Source organism: Dasypus novemcinctus, chromosome 20 (genome assembly GCF_030445035.2).
Source record: "Dasypus novemcinctus isolate mDasNov1 chromosome 20, mDasNov1.1.hap2, whole genome shotgun sequence".
Taxonomy (NCBI): Eukaryota; Metazoa; Chordata; class Mammalia; order Cingulata; family Dasypodidae; genus Dasypus; species Dasypus novemcinctus.
In genome coordinates, this window is record NC_080692.1 from 7,743,463 (window position 1) to 7,765,145 (window position 21,683).

At 37.4% G+C, this 21,683-nt stretch overlaps 1 protein-coding gene across 1 annotated transcript in view; it reads right to left on the minus strand.

The window, feature by feature from the left end:
- Positions 1-329: 329 nt before the first annotated feature.
- CDC123 (cell division cycle 123) overlaps positions 330-21,683 on the minus strand; it is a 54,049-nt gene continuing 32,695 nt past the window's right edge. Inside the window, exons 9-13 of the mRNA XM_004468873.5 lie at positions 20,566-20,688; positions 19,610-19,638; positions 13,550-13,678; positions 1,175-1,312; positions 330-562 (exon numbers count right to left, since the gene is read on the minus strand). Of these exons, the coding sequence (XP_004468930.1) occupies positions 536-562; positions 1,175-1,312; positions 13,550-13,678; positions 19,610-19,638; positions 20,566-20,688 (446 nt within the window). The 3' untranslated portion in view covers positions 330-535. The remainder of the gene's footprint in view (positions 563-1,174; positions 1,313-13,549; positions 13,679-19,609; positions 19,639-20,565; positions 20,689-21,683) is intronic.

Below are 21,683 nucleotides of genomic sequence, written 5' to 3' on the forward strand. Positions count from 1 at the left end.
ATTAAGGTTGTAACATACTGAAATTTCCATGGTGATTTGATAGTCTGACAAGTCAATATTCTTTTAGCTATGCCGAGAGTGAAGCTAAACTGACAGGAAAATTATATGAAAATAAAGTAGAAAAACTTTTCTACAGTAATTGAGGTTCTATTTTTTAAAAAAAACAGAAAACTAATGATTAAGGAAGAATCTATTTCTATATTACAAATATAAATTTGCCCATCTATCTGATAGGTACAAAAATATTAGCACAAGGAACAAATCTGAAGAGACTGAGTCAAGAGAGCAAGCATTTCACACCAATTATTTTTATCACCAGAGTATCTGTCTACGTTTAAGATCTATTTATTATGTTATTTTTTACAAGTAGCAAAGCCCCTCCATTTTCTTCCCACTGAATTTACATGAATAGAAAAAGCTCCTGATTTCCATGCTGCCCGCCCCACCCTCTGGTCGGGGTTGACAGGAAGCTGGGCCTAAACAGCTTCCTGACGGTGTTTTCCTCTTAGCTCACTCTTGAGGTCTCCCAATCCCATCAGTCATCTTCTTGCTGATTTCTTTTCTGTCAAAGGAAACAAGAGCACATTAACACAGCATATTCTAACTGAGATACATGCTCAGCCATGATCACTTTTTTGCCAGCAAGTGTAATTTTCTAGAGGCTTTGGCAGAATATGTGGTTGAACATTGCCATGGAAAAACATTCCTTAGTTAATTCACTGAACTAGTTTATTATCACTTTGGCTCCTGGGGAAATTGTTCCCAGGTATTTGACTATTTTCCTCTCTTTCTTCCACACATACATATGCTCTCCATGCAGAAAAAATACAAATACAAATATTTACATTCCCCCTTCAGTAACCATAGCACAGATTCAATCCTCTCTTACCCCTAGCGTAGTATACATATTTTCTTCAAAACTAGATGTTTCATGAAAATTATTAAAAAAACAGGCACATCATAAAACATTTGCTAACACACTCAAGTCAATAAATTATTCCTTCAGCTCACAGAAAAGTACCACCATAAATTTCATTATAAAATGATCTAACTCAATAATTCTGTTCCTCTAATTCATAATCATAAAAAGTCTAGACAGTATTTGATTATAGGGAAATATTAAAAAGCCACTTTGGAAACAAACACCCACATACTAAAGAAGCATATACTTTACCAGTTTAAGAAAATCAATGAGTTTGTAAGCATCTTCACCAGTGGAGAGGTCTACAAAATCCTTGGGCAGCCGGTAACTCAGATAGGGACTGGGCTGTACTGTAACTTCACTGTTGGTGCAACGGAAAGCTGGGGAATCCTTTAAAAAGAAGAAAAAGTAAGGTCTGTGAGTAATTAGTCTACCCTCCAAGCTAAAAAAGATCCCAGCAAAAGAATTTGAGCTCTGTGTTTTCCTCTGTATTAGGTAGGGGAAAAAATCAGATTATGAAATAAGATTTTTAAATAATGCAACACACTCACTAGAAAAGAAATAAAGGATCTGAAAAGAATATCCTGTAGGAAAGCCAGGCCCAGAGAGAGCTTTCCAATCCCTAATGCTACTGGGGTGCTGCCACTGGGGGCTACAAATGGGTTATGGGCCAGTGATCTCTGGCCTCGAGCAATCTCATACAGGCCAGAAGTCTTGGTAAATATTATCATTTTCTACTGGTGCCAGGGTACGAAGGAAAGTTAAGAGTGAGGGCAGATGAATGCTTCGAATTCCCTAACACTTTTATTCTTTTAGGTCATTAACTTGGTGCCTGTTTTATCATCAACAGAAAAAACTTTTGAGTTCATACTGAATGAATCTTCACATTCTTTAATGTGCCTGTACAGAGTCATGTATAATATTTACATATTTCATTTTTACATAATATTTACCAAAGATTTCAGGCAGCTGACTATATTTGTTCAGTTAAATACATGAACCAGCAGAGCCCAAGGCCTTGGGTTTGAACTTCCTGGGTGGCAGTGATCTGGGTGAGGGGGGCATTATCCAGCACATGGAGGTGGGCCAGCATGGAGGGTGCAGCACCAGGAGCCCCGGTGAGCAGGCCCCCCTGTGGCAGCAAATCAGCCACCTGACAAACAGCTATTTTCTGCTGACCCCTCTTCTAGGTACTAAAGATAAACTGGTAAACAAGACTGGGAGACAGACAATAAACAAGCAAATTGACAATCATTTCAGATAGTAAAAAAAAAAAAAAGAGGAGGTGATATGAGGGTAACTGTGTGGATGACCTCAGAGGGGTGGCCAGGTAAGGCCTCACTCACTAAGGAAGTAACACCTGGACCGAGAACTGAATAACACGATGCAGCCAGATGCAGCCAGTCCCGTAAGGGGTGGGAGTGGCACACGACTTGGAAGGCAGTGGAAACACCCAGTACAGCGAGATCAGGGCGAGGCAGGGCTTTGGAGCAGCATGGAACACAGAGAAGGCCAGTGCTCTCAGGAGTGGAATGAGCCTGGGGAAGTCAGGCAGGAGAGGGGGCTAGCGACCAAGGCAGGATCCCCCCCCCCCGGCCCCCCACCAGGTCTTCCCCACCGCAAATACAGCTTTGTTTAAATGAAGAAAAAAAACAATAAAGGATCTGGAGCATAGAGTTCATCTTGTACAAATGTCTCCATCCAATTGCATCTTCTTACTTAAAAACGAGCACTGTGCTGAATCATTCCACCTCCTTCCTGTCCTTCAGACTTCAACCATGAGATGCCAGCAGTGGCAGAAGTGGAGTCTCGGGTCATGGAACCAAGTGAAGCCAGCTGGCCCACACAAGCCCTGGGCCTTGCCTTCTCTGATACTCCAATGGGATGAGCTGAGCTTTGCCCTGAAGAAGTGCATCTCCAATCCATTTAAGGCTTAATAGGAGTGGAAAATTTATTTCACCAGTCACAGGAACATAGCCAAGTAGTTCTCAACCTTAACTGCACACTGAAATCACCTGGGGAGCTTTACAAATCACTAATACCTATGTTCCAACCCCAGAAATTTCTTTCTTTAAACATGTACTTCTTTTTAAGTGATTTTGGTTCAACTCAATGTTCATATGATAATAAAACAAGTTTACTAAATGTTCAGCATAAATCTGATAAAACCTGGGTTTTTTGAAAGTACACACCCAAATCTATTCAAGAACCCAATCTTAATTAGGTAAAAATTAGAAGAGATAACTAAGCCTAGGAAAGTAAGAAAGAGAAAAATAAGAGTTAATACATATTTCCAAGATAACTTCTTTTGGAAGAGAAGTCTATTAGAAGAAATTATGGATAGAGAGACCAATGAAGACTAAAGTCCTTACTGAGTCAAAATTCAAGACACCAAAAACCTTTAATTCATATTAGATGGAGTTAAATATTTTCAGATACTTTATTTTAGCTGGGAGACAGCAGGACATTATTCACAGTGCTCTCCAGGAAGTGACTATGAATGATCCTGACTACTTTCAACAGTGAAAGAACAGAAAGAGGAATAGTTGGTTTTGCTCCTGTTTACCTAATAGCAAGTAGTCGTCACTCGGAAGAGAACAAACTTCTACTCACTTTTGGGGAACACATGCTTTAAATTTTAAAAAGTCTGTATGCTGTAGCCTTGCTGGGGAAGGTCTATAACAAATTCCTGTGGTATCAACTAGGTACAGTACTATATCCAATGACATCTCCATAAGTTAAAAGGTTTCTTACTTGTGGCAGTTTGAATTTATTTATGAATCCCCAAAAGAGAAAGATTACATTCGTAAACGAATCTAGTCTTTGGGTGTGACGCCTTTTGATTATATTGGATTCAGCTGGGGGACCCTTGATTAAATTACCTGTTAAGATCAAGGCTCTGGTTAATCAGTAAGGCTGTGACTCAGGTCAGGTCCCCACAGACACTCAAGAAGATACATGGGAAGAGAGCTCTGTCATTTTTGATCCTAGAGCTCTGGGGAGAGATGAGCCATTCACCTGTTAGTTTGCAGCTGAGAGAGAGGAAGCCCTGAGAGAAAAGCCCTAGGCCAGCCACCAGCTGAAACCAGGAAGAAGCTGGGCCCACAGAGCCGAAAGAGTAAGCCCAGGAAGGAGAGGCCAGGCAGAGATTAGCCACCATCTTGCTTCAACATGTGGCAAATGACTTCGTTGAGAGAAACCTTGAGTTGGACTCTACAGGGCCTCGTAACTGTAAGCTTTTACCCCAAATAAATATCCTTTATAAAAGCCAACAGATTGATGGTATTTTTTTTTAAATTTCTCTCCCTTTCACTGCCCCTCATCCCAGTTTTCTGCTCTGTATCCATTTGCTGTGTGTTCTTCTGTGACTGCTTCTATCCTTATCAGCAGCACCTGGAATCTGTGTTTTGTTTTGTTTTGTTTTTTAGATTTATTTATTTTTATTTATTTCTCTCCCCTTCCCCCCTACCCCGGTTGTCTGTTCTCTGTGTCTACTTGCTGTGTCTTCTTTGTCCGCTTCTGTTGTTGTCAGCAGCACGGGAATCTGTGTTTCTTTTTTTTGTTGCGTCATCTTGTTGTGTCAGCCCTCCATGTGTGCGGCACCATTCCTGGGCAGGCTGCACTTTCTTTCGCGTTGGGTGACTCTCCTTATGGGGCACACTCCTTGCGCGTGGGGCTCACCTATACAGGGGACACCCCTGCGTGGCACAGCACTCCTTGCGTGTATCAGCACTGCGCATGGGCCAGCTCCACACGGGTTAAGGAGGCCCTGGGTTTGAACCTTGGACCTCTCATCTGGTAGGTGGACGCCCTATCTATTGGGCCAAGTCCACTTCCCGATTTATGGTATTTTGCATCGGCACCCCTATGGCAGACAAATACATTACTCCACCACTAGATCTTTTCAGAAGAGCCCAGTTACCATTCAGGATTGAGTATTGGATGAAGCTCTGTATTCCAAAGACTTCACTAACAGGATCATTTAATAGACACCATAGTTATTTTCTAATCAAGAAATCAATTACTAAACTGTCTTTACTAATCCCCTCTGAAGAAACGAGATCATCTTGAACAACACTATGGGAGAAAACACAAGCAAGGTTGGTACGCCTTAAGAAAAGGATTCTGAATGGGGTATAATTTTAATTTCTTCCTTTTGGACATATGGACACTTGGTTACAGTTGGCTACAAAACTGAGAAGGGGTTATGGAGAACAGAAATTGAATGGGGCCAGAAGAATGAGCAAACTTTAGAAACAAGCTAAAAATAAAAGTGCCTGCCTTAAAAAAATTTGTAACACGGGAATTCACTTTGTATTGAATGATCCAGAATCTATCATTTGAATCAGGACCCCGGAGGGCTTTATACATACTTAATAGGTCCTTACTTCTGTCTACTCTAATTATTTAAGTCTGTTGAAGTCCCTCCTCCCTGCCTCCATGATGAACCCCTTAAGGCAAAGACCATGTGTCTATTCATCTTTAGGATGGACAGGCTAGCCACAGACGAGAAGTCAGGGACAGGTGAGAAGGAATAAAATGAGGAGCCCCACTGTACAGAACAGCACAGTATGACTGATTAATTTTATATCTTTTTATTACTCTCAACACAAAAATTTTAATTAATGGATTATCAAAAAATACTATATAATTCAATTTACATGGGGCTCATGAACATATCTGTGATGACAAAAACACTGCTGGGGGAGGGTGTATTGATTGAAAAAGAGCATGAGGGAACCTCCAGGGTTGATGGGTACATGGCTGTATTCACATGTAAAAACTCATCATGTGCACTTTATGTAGATTTTAACTAAAGAGAACACTTAACATAAAAAAAAATATATATATATGGAAGTAGACAGCATAAGGTGCCTAAAAACCAAAGAGGACTCCAGTTTGGAGAGTTTTCCTGGTGGGGTGGGGAAGCGCAGAAGATGTAAGGCTGTGAAGGCAGGTTTGGGCAAGTTCATGGGAAGCCCTGAATGCCAGGTTAAGGTCAGAAGTTGGATTGACAATACGTTTCTGAGAAAGGAAGTAATGTGATCAGTGTGAAAATATGAAAAGACTGATTTGGTAGCAAAAACAAAACAAACAACAAACCCAGGAAGAGCAATTAGGAAGTTATTACAGAAGTCTAGATGAAGGATAAGAAGCTGCATTAGGGTCATGGTAGTTTCAACTGAAAAAAGACAGATGACAGAAAACTGTGACTTCTGTATTAAAATGCATTTGCCCAGAACTTGACAAGAGTGACAGGAGAGTAAACAGAGAAAATAGGAAGAGTTTATTAGTTGGGGTAGTTGAGCTCAGAAGTAAATGAAAGAAAGAACCAGCAAGTTTAAAATGCATTAGAATTGACAAATTAGGGGTCATTCAGGTAAAAAAGTCTAATAGGCTTTGGGGTGATATTGAGAGTATAGCTATATATCTATGAGTAATTTGCACAGATGTAATACTTGGTGTTGTGGCAGTAGATGATTCTAACAGAGAAAGTATAAAAGAGAGAAGAGAACCTGGAACACAAGTTTAGAAAAGTATTAAGAGAAAAGAGATTACAAAGAAAAGCAGAAACAGTATGTGTCCAAAGTTGAAAGTCATAAAAAACCCACTAAATATGAAGTCACTGTCCATCTTGGTGATTATTAAGAATTAGTACAGTATTATGAAAGTATACTTGGAATCTGAGTTGCATTTTGGGTTTGGCAACTATCATGCCAAGTAATCTTGATCTCAGTGGGCTGGTCTGTGAATGTAGATAATTTAAACTTGCCTCATCTACACGTTACCGGAATTTGATAAAAGAGGAAACAGGACAACTTACAGAGAGAGAACTTAGAACAGGGCTCAGCAGACTTTTTCTTTTTAGGTTTAGTGGGCCATACAGTCTCTACTGCAAATGTTCAATTCTGCCAGTGAAGTGCAAAAGCAATCCTAACCAACTGTAGGCAAATGAGTGTGGTTGTGGTATAAGAATGCTTTATTTATGTATTTTGAAATTTGAAGTCCATATAATTTTTACATATCACAAAATATTCTTATTTGGGCTATTTTCAACCATAAAAAAAATTAAAAACTTGCAGGCCAGTCAAAAGTGGGCAGTGAGCTAGATTTGGTAGGTGGGCTATAGTTTGCAGGCCTCAGAACTAGAAAAAGCAATACAAAAGAAAAAAGTTACAAAATCACCCGTCCTGGCCCCATCAAAAAACAAAACAAACCCCACACACAGAATGGAATGCCTGTCTAGGTTATTTTGCCCTAACCTTCTCACTGAGAGTAACTAGCAGGTAGCACCCCCACACACACACCCACAAAAGCGCACACATATATGTATACGCACATACATGCATATTCATCTATATACACACACCTATGTATATACATGTACACCTGTATACAGCTCATTATTGCTATATGTGGTAGTTATGTTCTATAAAGTTTCTGTAAATACTGAATTAGTGAATACTGAAACACTATTCCTAGTAGAAATACAGGGTTAGATTCTACAAGCTTCTGGTCACAACATTTTCTTCAACCAATCAAAACATAACCTTGTTGGATATATACTTCTGTTTAAAGACCCCTTATTTCATACAGACTGTTGATTTACGCAAACTGAACTCATGGCCAACAGCACTGTAACTCATTCCTGAACAAAGCTTATCTAACCCATACTTTTTCTCTATAAAGGACATCACAGCCTTCCTGTGCTTGGGAACTTGAGACAGCCCTTCAATACTACACTAGTAGGCTATTTTAAAGAGCAAAATCATCAAAAAGGCACTACAGTGCAAAATCATGGCACTAAATATACTGTGAAACGGACACCTGTTTACAGTATGTGAACTAAAACAAGAAGGCAAGGTGTTTCCTTGTTGGACCTGAGCTGGGAACATGCACATCAGGAGATAAACGTTTTTCCTGCTCTGTACACAAATGAACATGAAAATTCTGTGAGTAATGATTTGGGGGATATAAATAAATATTAACAAGTAGGCAAATTTGCAAATATAGAATCTGCAAATAGTAAAGATGGACTGTATATAGATATACACATGTATATCTGAAGGCATCGAGAGGCTACCAAGGTAATGAGAATTTGCAGAGTCAAAATAAAAGAGAGGAGACAAAGAGTAGATGTGTCTCAAGCAGTTGAGCACCCACCTTCCACATGGGAGGTCCTGGGTTTGGTTCCCAGTGCCTCCTGAAAAAAACAAACAAGCAAAACCAACAAAAAAACCAACTCAGGCAAGCCAGTGTGGCTCAGTGGTTGAGTGCCGGATTTCCACATGAGGTCCCAGATTCAATTACTGGCCCCCAGTACCTTGAAATAAATAAATAAATAAAAATCTTAAAAAGGAGGAAGACAAGACAAAGGTGAGCCCATTATTGGGTTCTGTTTTCCTCCTTGACAAATCCCAAGAGAAAGTGACTGCTAAGTGGAGCTTTTGGTAGTCTCAAGGGACTGAAGAGCAATCTAAAGGAGAACAAAACTTGGACGGTAGACCCCACAAAAGAGAAAGAGCTACAGTGAGCACTCCTAAGTTTTCAGTTGGCTCTCATAAGACCTACAGCCTAGACATGAGAGTGAATAAACAAAAGACCAGTCTTACCACACAAGAACTAAAGTCCAACTCTGAATCATCTCAATTCCTGATTGAATTAAGATGGCCTACCTCTAGCCTAGCTGCCTATCAATAGAAAGTAAATACTCTGTGAAGGATAAAAATATCATTTAAAGTCTCAAATGATCTCTAACATTTTTCATACACAATGTCTAATATTTAAGTAAAAATAACCAAGAATATAAAAAAAGGTTCTTAACCAAGAACCTAGAGGGGAAAAAAAAAAAGACAAAAAAGATCTACAAAAGATATATATATATAGGAGTTAAAGACAAAGATTTTAAAGTAACTGTTATTAATCTGTTCAGGGATTTTAAAATTGAGAATTATGGCAGATAATTGGAAATTTTAAAAGAACTGAATAGATGTTTAGACCTGAAAAAAAAAAACCAAAACCCTAAGACACATGGAAGAGAGAAGAAAGAATTAGTGAACTAGAAAGAAAGCACAGAAAAAGGATTGGAACTAGAGAAGCAAGCCTAAGGGACTTAACATATAAGTAATTGGAGTTTAAGAAGGAGGGGAAAGAATTGAGAAGCAGCAATGTTTAAAAAGATGACAATCGATAATCTCCCAAAATTGCTGAAAAGATATTAAGACTTTGCTTAAAGCAGTATACAAATCACAAGTAAATTAAATGCAAAGAAAATCACTCCAACATATGATGAAAACCAAATACTAGAAGAAAACCTTAAAAATAGGGAAGGAAAAAATAAAACATTCACTGAAAAGCAAAAGCAAGTATCTACAAAATAGAATAACACAACAGCTAGCAAGAAAATGGGGACCTTAGTTCTATACCCACAAGAACTGAATTCTGCTGATGGCCTGAATGAGCATAAGGACCCTGGGCTGCAGGTGAGAACACAGTCCAATTGACACCTGGAGAGACCCTGAGCAGAGGATCTTGTTAACTTGTACCTGGACTCCTGACCATCAGTAACTGTGAGATAATAAATTTGTGTTGCTTTCCTCTAAAACATAAATAAGTAAATATAATAATAAAAACCAGAAGACAATCAAATATTTTCAAAGTGCTGAAAGGAAATAAGTGACAATCTAGAATGCTATATCTAGTAGAATATGCTTAAAAAAATGAAGGTAAGACAAAGATTGTGCAATTCATTGTATATGAATTTTACCATACACACAAAAATTAAACTCTAGTTAATGATTTGCATGCTGGGTGTTTAGGAGTGAAATGTTCTAATGTCTACAACTTACTCTGAGATTCAAAAAAAGTGGATAGAGAGGGATGAAAAGATGAATGCATCTGTAATAAATGAAGGGTATAAAGTCTTCATTGTAGAAGCTAGGTTATGAGATAGATGAGTGTTCACCTGTAAAATTACTTCAACTTTCTTGTATATTTAATAATTTTCTAAATAAAATATTGAAAAACAAAAAATGGATGTGAAAAAAAGAAATAGAAAAACTGAACAAATTCATGGCCATCACATCTATAATAAACAGAAAATCATCCCAAACGGTAGCTAAAAAGTGTAGAAACAATTAACAATGAATATGTGGCTACATCCAAAAAACAGTGAGTGTAAAATAAACAAAAAACATAACAACAAAGTTTTGTGGATTGTATAAAATACACAACTATAATAGTACATAGAACATTTATCAAAACTGACTAAATACTGGTCCTGAAGCAAATCTCCATATATTTCCAAGTAGTGCCGTCATTTAGTTTGTGGGAGATAGCTAAAGCCACATGAAGAGGGAAATTTATGGCCTTGTATGCAATACTAAAATGTAAGGCTGAAAATCAATTATCTAAGCACCCTTCCCAAGAGAACAAGACAATAAACACTAAAAAAGGAGAAGGCAGGCTAGAATAAAGATTAGTACACAAATTAATTAAATGAAAAACAAATATAAACAGAATATCAACAGAGCCAAAATCTGATTCTTTGAAAAGACCAATAAAATTGAAAAACTCCTAGAAAGTATGATAAAGAAAAAACAGAGAAAGTTTAAATTACCAAATGAAGAATACAAAAGGGGATGCTGCAGATACTAAAAAATTAAGAATGATCACTTGTATGCAAATAAATTTGAATTTAAATGAAATGGACTAATTGGAAAAGGGAGAGCAAAATTAGCTTCTTCTTTATGCATCAGGAAATATATGCATATTTCAAGTTAATGCTTTAAGACTTACTCCTTTCCAATGAGTTCCTCATGACTTGCAAGAAACTTAAACAGGAAAGCCCCTTTAAAAATGGTATGCTATTATTTTCCTTCATTTCATATCTGTCCCTATTAAAAACAGAAATTAAGCTAATGTTTTTATAGTTGGTTTAAGCTCAGGTTTTTATTTGCAAGTCATGAGCAATGATGATGGGGAATAAAAAGACATTGTTTGACTAAGTTACAAGAAAGGTATGTATGGGAATAAATATTTTAAAGACAGAGAGAAACAAGGGGAAAACTAACCAAAAAGGAAAGCATTAGATGACCTTATATCTTAAGGAAAATTTTGAAATAAACCTAAAATTCCTTCATTTATTAATTCAACAAACACTAGTTGTGCCTGGCATTGTGCTATGCCCTAGAGAGATACTACCCCTGTTCTCAGAAACTTACAGTCTAGTGAATAACAGGCGTAAGTCAACACATAACTGGAACAGAGTATGGCAAGAGCCATACGATGGTAACTAGAGATCTGATCCAGATCTAGGGGAACAGGGTAAAGAGGGCTCAGGGCAGAGTAACAGGGAAAAGAAAATTTCAGGGATTGGCAAAAGAAATTATGCTCACAATGAAGGTAGAGAAGCAGCCAGAAAAGTAGGAGGAGGACCAGGAGGGAAGTATGAGCAACAGAAACCATAGAAAGAGGCATTACAAGAATAAGGAAAAGGTTAACGTTTTCAAGTACTGCAAAGTGGCTGAGCAAGATGAGGGCTGCTTGTTCCCATGGGTTAGAACCAGCTGCTAGGGACCATGCTGAGGGCAGGTTCCAGGGAGTTTACTGGCCGTGGGTCAAGGGGTGACAGGTAGGTGAGAACAGCGAGCACCATGGGAAGAGGGACAGACATTTAAGGGAGTTGGCTGTGATGACACAAAAGTATCGAGAAGTTTTAAAAAGCAAGTTATATAACAGCATGAATGAAACTCATCTGATCCATTCAAGAAAAACTGTGTGCATGTGTATATATACAAAGAAATGCGTGGAAAAATGTTACCTCAAGTGTTAAGGGCAGCTACTGCTAGGTGGTAGGATTTCAAGTCCTGCCTCTTTATAAAATTCTCCCTCTCTCTTTAAATGACCATGTAAAACAAACTATTTTTTAAAAGATATAATGCTAACAAGACAATGCTAAATGAAAAACTCAGGTTTGCACACATAGTATCTCATTTATTTTTAAAACGATTTATGTGTGTGTATGCATGTATATGACCAAATATAAACAGTGATTCTCAAGGGGTTGGAATATGGACAATTTTATAATTTTCTTTTAAAATACCATGCATCACTTAAAAAAAAAATTTACTGAAGTATATCATTCACACATTAACATACATAAACAATAAATATATAGTAAAAGTTGTGAACTTAAAAAACAAACATGCATAACATCATATATGGGTGCCATATTATCACCCCACCACCAATACCTTGCATTGTTGTGAAGTATTTGTTACAAATTATGAAAGAATATCTTCAAATTATTACTAGTAACTATAGCCATACATTGATGCATTTTCCCCCAACTCACTCTATTATTTTTTTAAATATATTTTTATTATATAAGTTGTGAACTTACAAAATAACCATGCACATGTATAAAATTCCCATACAACATCCCTTCACCAACCACCACACCATGGTAGAACATTTGTTACAGATTATGAGATAATGTCATCAGACAATTACCACCAACCACAGTCCACAGTGTATACCCGGCATGCTTCTTCCATACTCCCCCATTATCAACATAGTACATCTTTGGCATTGATGCAAGAATATTACAGCATTGCTGGTAACCACAGTCCATAGTTCACACCAACTGTATTTTTCCCATGTTTCTCCACATTCCCACCACCCTGCAATAGTGACATACCTCTGCTCTAGTTCACAGGTCACTCTAGCATGTATTACTTTTACAGGCAGAAAAAAAGCAATACAAAATTGTTGATTAAAGAAAGTTTGGCAGTAAAGCTGAAGAGAGAGAAAGGAGAGAGTAGCTGGGTGAAGCTATAGGATTGAAGAAGGTTTTGGTTTTTTAAGATGAGAGATAGCTGTACATGACAAAATGCTGATGGACAGGAGTTGGTAGAAGGAAAGGCATTAGAAAAACAGAAAGATAAATGATAGCAGAGAGTGTTTGTAGACACAAGAGGGAATGCAATCCTGAGCAGATGCAGATAGGCCTGTAGGGTTGAAGACATTAAACTGGACATTAAAATTCCATGAAGACATTATATTAATTAATGAAGACATTCAAATTGTCATCCATAGATTATTTTTTCCTGATGAAGGAAGTAAAATTATCTGCCAAATGGAAGGGAAACGACAATGGGATGGAAGGTTTGAAGAGAGCAGAGAGGATATGAGATAGCGCCTGTGGATGAAGGAAGAGAAAGCTGACTGGGGAAACCATGCACCCCGTCAAGGACCCCATGAAACGAGAGATGGTGAATGTGAAGAGACACTGATCTGTGGACCTGGGCAACCTGGGGCCAATGTGTGGACTAAGCCAGGGATGAAATTCTTCCAGGTGGATGGGACAACGAGCCAAAGAAAGGGAAAGTAATCAGAAAAAACGTATCAGATGACCATTATTTCTCTCTATAAAGCTAAACGAATGAACTGTACAACATACACCTTTTTGATAGCTTCCATCAGCAAGTAACAATTAGTAAACCTGTGTGATACTGTGCATTTCCCAAGGATAGGGTCACGGCCTGTGCAAAGGCCTAAAGAACAAGTAAGCAATTAATTCATAAGTTGAAAGGGGTTCCTCCAAATCTTTTATTAACAGCTTACCTGTTCCAGGGCATCTCCTTCACTAAGATCACCTTTTAAGTTTTTTCCAGATATCAATTCTTCCCAAGTAAAGAGCAGTGAATCTGTGACTTCACCAAATGGATTAAAATCAATTAGCCACACCTTCCCCTATGATATAGAGAGAGAAAACAAAACCAGTAAGTAAAAAATAAAAGCTAATGCCTAAGTCTGTAATATGTCTTAGAAGGATATTCTTCATATTATTTTCTCCAAAAGACAATCTTTAAAATATTTTAACTTATTTTGAAAGGTATCATATATAAAGAAATGATATAACTTAACAATAGAAAGACAAACAACCTGATTGAAAAATGGGCAAAAGATCTGAATAGACATTTGTCCAAAGAAGAAATGCAAACGGCAAAAGAACACAAGGAAAAAAATGTTCAACATCACTAGTGATTAGAGAATTGCAAATCAAAGCTACAATGATATATCATTTCAAACCTATCAGAATGGCCACGATTAAAAAGACAGAGAACTACAAGTGTTGGAAAGGATGTGGAAAGACAGGAGCACTTATTCACTGTTGGTGACAATGTAGCACAGTACAGCCACTGTGGAGGACTGTTTGGCACTTCCTAAAAAAGCTGAATATAGATTTGCCATGTGATCCTGCAATACCACTACAAGGTATATACTTAGAAGAAGTGAGAGCAGAGACATGAACACACATCTGCATATTGATATTCACAGCATTATTCATGATTGCCAAAGATGAAAATAACTCAGGTATCTACCAACTGATGAATGAATACATCAGTTTATTTATCCACATGATGGAATATTATGAAATGTAAGAAACGAAGTTGTGAAGCATATGAGAACATGGATGAATCTGGAGGACATTATGTTGAGTGAAGCAAGCCAGACACAAAAGGACAAATATGGTATGACTGTGCTATTATGAACTAAATATATTGTATAATCTCATGGAGTTAATAACTTGAATATGGGTCACCAGAAAGTAGAATGAGGTTAGAGAATAGGGAAAGCTGAGGGTTAACTTGTGCAGAATTGGAGAAAAGGATGTTGTTAATCTTTAGAAATGAATACAAAAGGTGAAAGCACAACATAATGCTTCTAACTATCAGTGCTATTACATGCGGATGACAGTGGCTGAAAGGGAAAGTCTAAGGTCATCCATATTACTAAAAGAAAGCTAAAAAAAATAACATGGGACTGTACACATAGTAAAACCTCATGTGAAATTTGAATATGGGTGATAGCGCATATATAAGACTGTTTTTCTTTGAAACTGAATAAATATATGTTAATGTCAGACCAAAAAAACCACCATTATGCTAAGTGAATAAACCAGACACAGTGTACTACATATTGTAGGATTTCATTTCTATGAAATATAAATATAAATCAATTTATAAAGATATTAGATTAGTGATTATGCAGGCCTGGAGAAGGATAGAGGGATTAAGAGGTGCTAAGAGGTGTGGAGATTTTCTTTTTTGGAGTAATGAAATTGTTCTAAAATTTTTTTGTGGTTATGAATGCGTAACTTATATTATACTAAAAGTCAATGATTATATACTTTGGATAGTTTGTATGGTATGTGAATATACCTCAATAAAAATGCTTTTAAAAAAAAGATAATGGAAATTCTCCAAGACTGACAAAAGAAATGAATTCTTAGACTTAGAAAGCATAAAAAACTCCAGGAAGGACAAAAGAAAGGAAGGCAAAGAAAACAGAAGCCAAGCAACAATGGACTAGTATCTTAAAAGCAGTGAAGAAACAGATCCGGTCAACCTAAAATAATATACCCACTAAGTCTGGCATCCGAGAGTAAGGGCTGAACATTTTCAGCCAAAGGTTGAGGGAATTTATTACTAAATAATAAATTTCTACAAAGAAACTGGATCCAGAGGGCAGTGGGGTACAAGAAGCACCGGTAAGCAAAGAAACTGAACAATAATTTGGGGGTATAAAAACACAGTGGAGGGAAGCAGATTTGGCTGAACTGATAAGAGCATCCGCCTACCATATGGGAGGTCCAGGGTTCAAACCCTGGGCCTCCTTGACCCGTGTGGAGCTGGCCCACGCACAGTGCTGACAGGTGCAAGGAGTGCCCTGCCACACAGGGGTGTTCCCCGTGTAGGGGAGCCCCACACGCAAGAAACACCCTGCAAGGAGAGCCACCCCACGTGACAAAAACACAGTCTACCCGGCAGTGACGCCACACACATGGAGAGCTGACGCAGCAAGATGACGCAGCAAGATGACACAACAAAAAAAGAGACTCAGATTCCCGGTGCCACTGACAAGAATACAAGTGGACACAGGAGAACAAGTAGCAAATGGACACAGACGGGAATAAAACACCACCACCACCGTGGAACCAAAAATTAGAAACCATACATAAGACAGAAGTGGGTACTGGGAATTAAAATTAAGATTCTTGGGAAGCGGACTTGGCCCAGTGGTTAGGGCGTCCGCCTACCACATGGGAGGTCTGCGGTTCAAACCCCAGGCCTCCTTGACCCATGTGGAGCTGGCCCATGCGCAGTGCTGATGCGCGCAAGGAGTGCCCTGCCATGCAGTGGTGTCCCTGCATAGGGGAGCCCCATGCACAAGGAGTGCGCCCCATAAGGAGAGCCGCCCAGCGCGAAAGAAAGTTCACCCTGCACAGGAATGGCACCGCACACACGGAGAGCTGACACAAGATGATGCAACAAAAAGAAACACATATTCCCGTGCCGCTCACAAGAACAGAAGTGGACAAAGAAGAACACACAGCAAACAGACACAGAGAACAGACAACTGGAGCGGGGAAGGGGAGAGAAATAAAAGAAAAAAACAAAATAAAGTTAAGATTCTTGTACTATCCATGAGAGACATAGTAACAATAACATAATAGTAATGAAAGGCATAGTAATCCAAAAGAAAACTGAAAGGGAGGGAAAATGCAAAATAAATAGAAAACTCAAGATAGTAGAGGGAAGCAGATGTGGCTCAAGTGATAAGGCCCAGGTTTGATCCCTGGGGTGTCCTGGTGAAAAAGAAGAGAAAGCGTGCCTGCATGGTGAGCCAGTGCCTGCGTGGTGAGCCGAGTCCCATGTGGTGAGCTGAGTGCCCACACAGCAAGTCGAGTGCCCGAGCAGGTGCCCACATGGCAAGCCCAGTACCCGAGTGGTAAGCCAAGTGCCTGAAAGAGTACCCGCATGGTGAGTCAAGTGCCTGAGTGACTACCCACGTGGCAAACCAAGTGCCCTTGTGGTGAGCCAGTGCCATAGCAAGATGATGATGCAACAAAAGAGAAACAAAGGGGAGAGTCAAGGTGAAGCACAGCAGAAACCAGGAACAAACGTGGAGCAGGTGACAGGGAACCTCTCTCCACATCAGAAGTCCCCAGGATTGAATCCCAGTGAATCCTAGAGGAGAAAAAACAAGAAGAGAAAACAAAAAGAGAAAAAGACACAGAGGATCACACAGCAAAAGGACACAGACAGCAAAAACAGCAGGGTGGGAGCAGGGGAAGGGGAAGGAAAAAAAAGAAAGATGGTAGAAATATTCAAATGTCAAATGTAATAAATGTAAACTATGTTCAGCAATTAAAACCAGAAATTTTCAAAGTGATTTTTAAAACACACAAACACCTAAAACACAACAGCTGAAAATAAAAGGATGGAGAAAAGATAAATTCTAATATCACAAGAAAACTTAACACTATTAATATCAGACAAAACATTTTAATGCAAAAGGCACAAAAGCATTTTTAGAGATAAAGAGTCACTGCCTAACGATAAGGAGAATTCACTGAGAAAATGAAACCATTCTGAATTGGCAGGTATCTAAGAACAAAGCCTCAGAATACATAAGACAAAAACTGACAGAATTACATACCAGGAGATTTTAACGTAAGTTACTCAGTAATTGATTAAGTCAGACAGACAAAAAGTTAGGACAGATTATTTTAACTGTTTTAAAAAATTCTTAGTTTTTTATATGGAAAAAAATATATACAAAAGTAGACAAAATAGGATAAAAAGTCCCATGTACCTGCCAATCAGTTTCAACAAATATCAACTCAAAATGGACCAAACAGTTTTATCTGGTCCATTCCCCTGACATCTGTATTATTTTGTAAGAATCCTCAGATATCATTTCATCCATAAGAAACAAGATTTTAAAAACATTTTAACAAGACTAATCTAACAGACATCAATGGTATACTTTCTCAATCCCAAGTAGAATATTTACAAAAAGTGACCAAGTCACGAAGCCAATCTTGGCAATGCTGAAGTCTCAAGATCAGACATACCTAGTTGATAAAGCAACAAAATTATAAACTAATGACAAAAACAATCCTTCCCAAAGAAAAACATAAGGAGACCATCATAATTTTTGACGTGTCTAAAATTCTCAATTCTCAATTCTAGTCGTGCATTATCATCACTTAAAGCACTTCTTAAAATACACCTCCCCAAAGCCCCTGCCAAGAACTACTGAATCAGTGGGACACTGCTCTGACATATACAAGAAGAGGTTAGAATCTATCAGTCCTGAGTCAACTTGCCCAGCAACAATAGAAAAGCAGACATGAGTTTTGCAAAAACACACTACAGTTAAATTACATGATAATCATTACAAGAAAACAATTCCATTTATAATAATATCAGAAAAAAATATAATACTTAGGAATAAATTTAATCAAGGAGGAAAAAAACTGTACACTGAAAACTATAAAACACTGCCAAAAGAAATTAAAGAAGACCTAAGTAAATAGAAAGACATCATGTATTCATGGATTGGAAGATTTAATATTATTAAGATGATAATACTACCCAAAGTGATCTAGAGAGTCAATGTAATTCCTATAAAAATCCCTTAAGCATTTTTTTGCAGAATTAGAAAACCCCATCCATAAATTCATTTGAAAGGTCAAGGGGCCCGGAAGGGCCAAAACAACCTTTTAAAAGAAAAACAAAGTTGGAGGGCTCACACTTTCTGATTTCAAAACTTATTGCAAAGCTACAGCGAAAAAAATAATGTGGTACTGGCACAGGGACAGATATACAGACCAATGGAATAGAACTGACAGTCTAGAAATAACCCCTCATGTCTGTGGTCAATTGGTTTTCTACAAGAATACCAAGACCATTCAGTGGGGAAAGGAAAGTTTATTCAACAAACGGTGCTGGAGCAACTGCATTTCCACAGGCATATGAATGAATCCAGACCCTTACCTTACGCCATATACAAAAATTAATTAAAAATTAATCAGAGACCTAGATTTAAGAGCTGTAAGTGTACAATCCTCAGAAGAAAACAGAGGAAAATCTCCATTACCGTGGCTTTGGCAAGGATTTCCTAAGTATGGCATTAAAAGCACAGGCAACAAAAGAAAAAATGGATAAATGGCACTTCATCAAAATTAAAAACTTCTGAGCAAAGGACACTATCAAGAGAAAGAAAAGATAACCTACAGAATAATAAACAAAAATAAATCTTAAAAAAAAAAAAAAGATCACGTCTTGATAATGAAATCTCTGCCTAAAGATTACTTCATCAAATACAGGTTTTGTTTTTAATCTCAGAAGTCTTAATGACTTTTAAGATTTGAAGAACAGATGTAAATTATTTTAATTCTCACCTTCAGCCACAGATTACAAAAAAAAAAAGACTCAAATCATGCCAAGAATCTTTCAGTTAACTAAAAATAATTATCTAAATAACAAATGACAAATTCCTGGCCACATTTAAGTGTGCAAACTGAACAATTTCAAGCAGGCCGAAATCTCTGAGAAAACTGTAAAGCACGGCATAAGGTGGCTTTTTAGCCATCTGTTGAATTAATAATTCCTAAATTTGTGACCCAGGATTATTTAAAAGTATTATGAACCCTAAAGTTAGGCATAATTTAAGGAGAGATTCTTGACCATTATAAAACATTTACATGTAAATTTCAAGCACTTTAGTTGGTTGGAAAATACTTTTTAAGCACATAAATGGCTATGTTCACTGCTTACGTATAAGACTAGGCCTGATTTTAAAGCATATCAAATACTGTTTGTTACTTACCCTACTGTCTCTGTATATATCGAATACAACTGCAAAGGAGAACAAAGAACACCAAGTTAATAATAAAGGAACACAATTTAAATCTGGATGAACTAATATCTTCATTCTCAAAATTTCCTTTTGAGGATTAAAATGCATTCCAATGGAAAACTGCAGAATACAATTAACCTTGGAGATTTAATTTTTCTAAGTCTCAAATTTTCAAACATAAAACAGCATCCTGCAATGTTTTATCATACGATCTTACTTGCATTTTCTCTAACTCCAAACATAATCCCTTAAATTTAAAAATGCAAGTCATACACTAACATCATCTTAACTGCCCCACTGTTATAAGTTGCCTTATGTGCAAACGAAGGAAACTTTCACATAGGAAAGTGCTAGTTGAAGGACCATCAATCACTTACTTGATGGAGAGCACAATGAGTAAAATTTGTAATAGGAAAGCATCGACTCTAGTTATGCTATGGCATGATTAACCTTTTTTTTCTTAATTAAATCTGCTAGAGAACCCAGTAGGTATAATTTTAAGACACAAGAAAAAAAAAAGTTAGGACATATGATGATTCTTGAAACACAAGGTACTTTCAAGTCTTAAAAACAATTCACAACTGTTTACTCTGTAACTGGTGATATCTCATCATTCAAATTGTGAAGCTGGAAAAGTAGATCAGCTAACTGATTTAGTCATTGCAATTGAATCACTTTGCTCTCTGTAGATAAACTTTTTGAAATATGTAATAAAAACACCTAAAATGACAGGAACATAAATGGTCTCAGTAATAAAAATGGATTCTAATTAAATGAGGTAAAATTCATATGCAAACCATCAGTAATACCAAGTATAGTGCTTAAAATATATATTTTGGTCAGTTTTAAACTAGGCACCACGGAGAAATAAAATTGTAATACTATGTTTTTCATTTCATTCCACTGGGTCAATAAAAAATACTCACAGTCCTCATCTAGGAATTTATACTGAATGTGTTTCTTGAAAAAGTCTTGTATGCATCTGCAAATTTCCTCCTTTTGTTTAGAAATATGGTCATAGTATTGCGTGTAATCCCTTTGAGAAACACCTGACAAGAAAATATTTGATACTGTTATTATGCAATACTATATAATATTGCTTTCGAAAACACAAAAATGTATTTCAAATCTTTTTATGAGAGAATCATTAAAGTAGATCAAAAGACAAATCCGATGAATATGGCATTATACCATTAGTTGCCATTTTATATAGTCATAAAAGCTTATCACAGTTGTAAATTCATATGGATAGGTGAATCCCAAAGTTCCTTATTGCCATACATTCTTATGGCTGGAAATTCTAGTTATTTTTATTTGGTACAATGGAGAGAATAAAAAGCATAAAATGCGTTTTGGGTAAAAAATGAAAAAAGCCATTTTAAACCTACAACACAGGTCAACTGTGCTTTGATTTTTCCAGTCAACTTTTTCCAAATTACTCTTATCCACTTTCTTTAAAAAAATTTGTAACATTTTTATCACAACTTGCATATTCATAATGCATTTCACAGAAGCGCTCTACTTTTCTTGTTCAGACAGGCTACTCTGCCTTCATAAGCCTGCTCTTTCAAGCCTGGAGAAGTAAACATTCCTCTCTTCGAAGTGACATGCTGATAGGATTACAAACACAACAGTGGGGACTACTGCAAGAACTCCTATTCTATTCCTAGGAAAAAGGTCTCTGTTCTGAAAGAAGAGGTTCCAATTCTTTACTCACATGCCAAGATGACTCCTTTAACTATACTTACATTGTAGTTCTTTCAGGAACACCTAACATTATGACACATCTAAATACCTCAGGTTTCTTTCAGGTAAGTAAATAAATGCGAAGTCATGTGCAATAAAAAATAGTGTTGATTTGATTCTATTCAAATCACACTTTTTAAAACTAAAGGTAGGAGGAGCAAGATGTGGCTCAAGCAGTTGAGCACCTGCCTCCCACATGGGAGGTACTGGGTTCAGGTGCCTCCTAAAGAAAAAAAAAAGACAGACAAACACAGACAACATGCAAACAGATGAGGGAGACATTTTGGGGAGGGGGGAG